The 6,503-nt window shown below is 43.4% G+C and overlaps 1 protein-coding gene across 2 annotated transcripts in view; it reads right to left on the reverse strand.

The window, feature by feature from the left end:
• The window catches only part of sybu (syntabulin (syntaxin-interacting)), a 17,155-nt gene extending 11,180 nt beyond the window's left edge, over positions 1–5,975 (reverse strand). Inside the window, exons 1-3 of one of the 2 annotated variants that reach the window (XM_063198679.1) lie at positions 5,929–5,975; positions 5,480–5,660; positions 3,355–3,612 (exon numbers count right to left, since the gene is read on the reverse strand). In XM_063198679.1, the coding sequence (XP_063054749.1) occupies positions 3,355–3,612; positions 5,480–5,660; positions 5,929–5,952 (463 nt within the window). In that variant the 5' untranslated portion in view covers positions 5,953–5,975. Of the gene's footprint in view, positions 1–1,123; positions 1,268–3,354; positions 3,613–5,479; positions 5,661–5,928 lie in introns of those variants that run through there. The other variant, XM_063198680.1, reaches the window with a different exon arrangement.
• Between the last annotated feature and the right edge of the window lie 528 nt (positions 5,976–6,503).

Consider the following 6,503-nt stretch of genomic DNA (forward strand, 5'->3'; position numbering starts at 1 on the left):
AAATAGAATGAAATGGAGGGGGGAAAGTCAGCTTCAGCCAGGCATTTGTTGCCGCCATCCCTTCCCCCCTTTATTTTTATGACTAAACTTGATGTCAATGCATTGTCCAGTTATATTCAATGAAAACCGCACCATTGCAAACGCAGGAAGAGTAGAGGCGCATCTTGCCACCAGGCAAGGCAGGCAGCCGCTTGGGGCCCCCAAGCCCCTAGATAGTGAATAACAGCCCATACTGTACTACAGTAGTGGTGATTTTGGTGCAAATGTTCATTCTTCTGCATTTTCGCTTGGGGCCCCACCTGAACCTAGAATTGCCTCTGAGTAAGAGGATCATTTCAAGTCATCTGAACCACAGTTCACATTGCTCACCCCAGTCTCTGAAACTAGCAGCATTGAGCCTTCACTTTGCTGTGCAGCAAAGCCTCAGTCAGGTCTACAATCCCTAAGCATCCAGCTAAGCAATAAATCAAGTTCCGATCCCAAATCCACAAAATCAATGAGCAGGTGATGACACAGCTGAGAAATCCTTCATGCATGCACAAAAAATCTCCACACGCTTAAATCCTGTGCCATGTGGCGATTGTGTAAAACACTGCAGGGGCTCACAAACACACACACACACACACTTTTGAAGTTCTGTTGCAAGATCAAAGAGGGCAAGCAACAAGATTAGGCTTCAGACCTCTCCATGCCATGCTCCTGCAGTGGCAAGCACTTGATCCCAATTCCTCCACAACAGCACCTTACTACCGCTGGACAACAGGCTTGTATTAGGCAAGTGGGCATATGTTAAAAACCTTTGTTACAGCACAGCATTCAGATCCTAAATTTGACCCTTAAAAATGAATTGAGGAATGCTGGCAGCCTGGAGAGTTACATCATTCCCTGAAAAAGAATAAAGACCGGATTATACACCAAAATCCCTCTAATCCAAAAACTCAATTTAGTCACCGGCCATTGTTTCAAGATTGAGGAATGATATCCATTTCATTGAACAGAGCTCCCCCCCAATCAAGATATGCTATATAGCTAATTACTTATATACCCTTCAATCACATGGCCTTCCACCCTGCATTCCAAGAGACTGAACCTTTCACCTTTCGCCTTTTCATAGCATACCAACCTGAGAAAAGACACTTCTGATGTGATAAAACCATAGTGCTTTCAGTGCTGTCTTTTTTTCTCTCCAAAAAAACAATGTGATGATGAATAACTAAAATCAAACGCTGCAAAATAATTCTCAGTGAAATACTCCTTCACCAACTTGTGAGTTCAACTGATGGTCAGTGCTCTCCACCAATGGAAAACTTAACCGCCCCTAATTGGGCTGATTGGGAAATTGAATGGTAAATGGTAGGGCTAGACTGGGGGAGAAATAGGACCCGGGCACTTTTGGCTTAAAGGGGCCCCTCATAATTAGTGGCACAGAACTCTGACTCACACCGGTGGGCCCTGCACCCTCGTGGGCCCCTACATTACATTTCCGAAAATAGGGCCCCACGAGGTTGCGGGGCCCACCGAGAAATGCCAGCTATGCCAGACGGCCAGTCCAGCCCTGGCAAATGGCATACCAGTCTACAACACGCCTGCCTGCCTGCCAGTGCAATTAGGCACCAGCTGCCTCTCGAGTTAAGTCCCTCCCCTGGCATCTCACACAAGCGAACACACACTGGGAGTGCATTCCAATATGTAGACTTCCATCCTCCCTTGCCTGCCTGTGACCTCACGATGACGCCACTGACGACAGGAAAAATAATAAAAATAATTAAAAATAATTCAATATCTTGCAAAAGCACAATTCTAATGTAATTTCCTCATTTGCAATCGGGATGGTGAATGAAGAACAGTCTCCCCAAAAATTGTTGTGGCTAGGCTGACAGCAGGGAAACGTTATTGTTTTCTCCACAGAGGCGGGGCGTCAGCAACATGCGAGGCCACAAGCACAAGTGGAGGACGGCCGTCCGCATATTGGAATGCACACATAGATAGTGCACTGCCAGGACAACAATGACTGGGAACAACATGTAAAGTTGAGTGGCCAAGATGTACGTTATGTTGAATGTTATATGTCAGCACTGTCCTTGTAATATTTATTATTGTGTTTATCCTATGTGTGTCTTTAGATTCCAAGTTTGTATGTGTCATGTGTCTTGTGGCTTACACTGTACTATGTAAGGACACACATCTTAAACTCTTAAACTGCAAAACCAGTTTACCTACGGGTACCCAATAAAGTAAACTGAACTTAAAGAGGTCTACAGCCCGCATTAAAAAACAAACAAATGCAATGCACAGCAAGTTTCTTTGCTTCGTTCTTTGTCATGCATGAAATTCAGCTGCACTGAAAACAGCAATAGCCTGCACAACACACATCACATTCTGCACGTGTTCCTTGCTGACTACCTGGTCTCTGCACTTTGGACCATGTACCTTTTTTTTTGCAAAGGCAAGTAAGTATTGGCCAGAGACTAGCATGCACATAAAGCAAGTGAATATTGACTTTGAAATTCAATACCGCTTTAAAATGTTTCAGGTTATTTGATGTAGTCTATGCTGTTTCAAAACCATATCATCCCTACGTACCATAGGCCTATCATCCCCTAACCTTCAAAATCTATTACAAATATCTCTGAGACAAGAGTCGTGCTGCAACTTTATATTGATTGAACAAAGAGACAGTACTCCTTGGGGGGAAAAAACTACATTTTCTATCGATATAAACACCAGTGCAAGAAACAAATATTCTCCTTAAACATAAATTGGTGCATAAATGGTGTTTCTATAACCATTGGTTCATCTAAAGTGAAGAGCCTTAAAGCAAAGACACGCAAGTTTAATCTCCTACATTAGCGGATTCACTCAGGACAAGTGGTATACATAAAAAAGATGTGTTGCTTTGTTTTCCTAAGAATAAAGCCTTTTACCCCTGAACACCACAAGCTTTACCACTTACTTTGAGTTAAGTAAGTCACTAAACTGAATGAGGACTAATGACTATAATGGAATAACCCTCCTCCCGGATGGAGCAGAGGGGTATACTAAGAAGCTGGTTCAGGAGTAAACTAGGTTAAGTTAAAAGCTACATTTTCCAATAGAAGAGTCTGGAGTCCTCATGAACCAATTTCTTAGTCAGTGGTGTAGTCTACGTAGAACGCAGGTATACGGAGTATACCCACTTCTAAATTTCAGGGATTTCAGTATACCCACTTAAAATTGATTGATCCATTGTTTTGAATAGCACAAATATATACAGTATACCCACTTCAAAAAATGCTCAAATATACAGTATACCCACTATAAAAAAGTAGACTACACCACTGTTCTTAGTGTAGGCCCCAGAGACGAAGCCCTCACCTCTGGGCCTGTTGGATGAGCGCTGTTCCCTCTTGTGCCTGGTGGAGGTGGAGGTGGAGGTGGGGGGTGTGGGGGAGCTCCTGGTGGGGGGCGTAGGGGGACTCCTGGTGCCCCACTCCGCCATCACGTCCACCCTCACCCTCCTCTTGGTCTGGGCTTTGCGCTCGCAGAGGGTCGGCGAGCATAGGGGGCTGTTGTCGGAAGCGGACGGCGTTTGGGCAGGAGAAGCAGACTGACTACTCGGGCACCCTGTGTCATCTGAACAGCGGATTGTCCAGCCGTAGCAGGCAAAGAAGCATACATACATACACATACACACACACACATACACACACACACACACACACACACACACACACACACACACACACACATACACACACGTGTGCAAAGCGGACAGTGGCCAAAGTACAAAGATCAGCGTGTTCTTGTAGGCAGACAGTACCTATACTGTGCACACTGTAGGCTATATCTAGTCAGGAGAGGAAAAGGGGAGGGGCAGGGGATACAGTTCTACTCTTGACTTCAGATGGGGGCGGAACAAGCCATTTTGGGGCCCTAGGCAAAATATAATCATGGGGTCCTCAAAAGTCATTCTTTAAACACGTCCCCAATTGGCATGGAATGAGCAAAGGTGCTATTTTAGCTTTCCTTCATTTACCTTGAATTAAATTACATAAGTACCAAACAGGCCTACTCTTTTGTCTGTTTATCCCAACTGGTGTCAGGCTCTCGGCATGCTTGCTGTAGGATACGCGTGCCCGTGCACTATTCGTTCATGAACGCGTTAACATGCATATTTAATGTCAATTTCGCGCACATTGGACTCGGCAGGCACAGCCAAATGTGTGCGTCAGGTGCGATATCTTCAAACTCGCTGGGGGCGATAGTGAGAAAGACTGCACAGTTCCACGCGTGTGCTTCTGATGAAAACGACAATGGCAGCAACTTGAAAGTGTCTCATTGAGTTTGTCCAAAATTGCAAACATTTACGATCATACTTCCTAATTGCACTTTGAAAAAGGAGCGTGCAAATATAGGAGCAGTAGCAGTATTGTTTCCTTGCCCAGGGAGAAACTCCTTTTGTTTTTTTTTGTTTTCCTTGCCGTCTGTGTTCCCAATTTCTGCATCACAATTCTGTGTGCTCTCTGCCCCCTGGATGATACCGCCAGTATTGGGTGTTTTGGTCTACTGCTTTTAAAGCAAGCATGTGCAGTCGGTTGCTCGTGTTGACGCGCGCGGGGGGGGGGGGGGGGGGGGGATTGGTTTGGAGGGCAGATTTGGTCAGGGCCCTAGGCAATTGCCTAGGTTTGCCTAATGCAAACTCCGCCTCTGTTTCAGGTCTGTTATGCCATAGGCAGGGCAACTATATACAGGCCTACAGCTGACAAAATTATTCATTCTATTTTATTTTATTTTATTTTATATAACACTCGAGTCCATGTCAATAGGCTGACAGAGAATTCAGAAGCATTTTCAAGAAATGAAATTATAATAGTAGCGAAACAAAAACACCTGAGCCTAGTGTCTAAGAAAGTTTTCTTTGGCAGGCACTAACTTTTATTGTCTGAGACTACTGTCATAATCTGGGACATAGCCTATAGACCTATGTTCGAACAGTTGGATTGTGTTGTAGAATCATGGTTAGAAGCTGAACATTATCCAGAGCCAAAATAACAAAATAATATAATAAATAATAATAATTAATGTATTGTTTAAAGTGCAGTATCACCATACAACGTGGTCTCAAAACACTGTAAAACAAAAATAAAAAATAAAATAAAATAAAATAATGAGTTAACTCTAAAAGATAATAAAAGAAAATGATGAGGAAAATAAAAATGATGGGGAAATAATCAAAAGGTAGGCCATGGTAATTTAAACAAGCTTAATACTAAAAAAGTATAGGTGGAAAAAATAAAATAAAATAAATAATAATAGAAATAGGAACCTTAGACAATAGACAAAATTATTAACAAAAGACCAATGCATTTCAGAGTCTAACATAATGCGATAAAAACAAACATGTTTTTAATCTGAATTTAAAGATCCCTATAGAGCCTGCCTGCCAACATTAGGCCTAAGGGGAAGATGAAAATGAATATGAAGCCAATGGGGCTCTTACCAGATGAGAAGCTATTTGGGCTGATTGTTCTTTTTGAGCTTATGTCGCATTCCTTGTGTTCGTCTTCAGAAAACGGATGCTCGGGCATAGGTGAGCGTTTCCCTTTGGGCGAGGATGGCAGACAGAAGGTTGGACGGGGGATGCGGCTTCGCGCGCTCAGCTTCTCTGGTGACTTCTTTTCCTACGAAAGAAGACGGTCGCACAGATCAAACAGAAGGTGAAAGTTGTCGAGAAAACAAAGTGGATTTCGTTCAAAAGAGAGACTATACGTAAGTTCTCCCCGGGTTTCTCGACACGTTTACAGCCAGGTGACCAAGCGCAAAAGCCTGCCCTGAAATAGCACTGGCCATCATCACTGATGGACTCGATTTTGTATGACAAAACAATCGTTCGGACTTCGGACAGAAGCTAATTGTCCGGACCGCCACCGTAGTAAAAATGTCAGGCACCTCGTAGTCCTGGAAGGGTCCCATTCTGTCAGAATCAGAATTTGCTTGCAGACCTGTCAGGAAAAGAAACCTGAAGTTAGAGTTATGTGGCATTTTGACACGTGGCACAGAGTGGTCAGAAACAAGGGCATCATTATGAGTAAAATTAGTTACAAAAACGGTAGAGCGAGGGCAGCACTCGTGCCAAGGCAAGATGTTGAAATGTCGACAGAAAACACCCAGAGCGCAATTTTGAGCTCGAAAGCCATGGTAAGGAACACAAGGGAATGAACTGCTTTAAATATCCAATGTTCTACTCCTGGGTGTGTTGTCAAAAATCTAACTTTACTTTCCTCCGAATTCCTGTAAAGGGAAATTGCTTTTTCTTAACCCAGTTTCACAGTAGTATTGAGATGTCAACTTTGCAGAAACTATTCGCAGGCAGGTATTTCATTGCATATTTCATTTCATAAAAATGATACTATATAGGCCAAGAGCTCTCAGCCAACAGCTGTCACTGTTACCGACTATTTTGGGGGCCTACAAGTTTGCAGTGTTGAAGACACCTCAATCTACCCAAGATTCAACTGAAACCA

This window comes from Engraulis encrasicolus, chromosome 5 (genome assembly GCF_034702125.1).
Source record: "Engraulis encrasicolus isolate BLACKSEA-1 chromosome 5, IST_EnEncr_1.0, whole genome shotgun sequence".
Classification (NCBI taxonomy): Eukaryota; Metazoa; Chordata; class Actinopteri; order Clupeiformes; family Engraulidae; genus Engraulis; species Engraulis encrasicolus.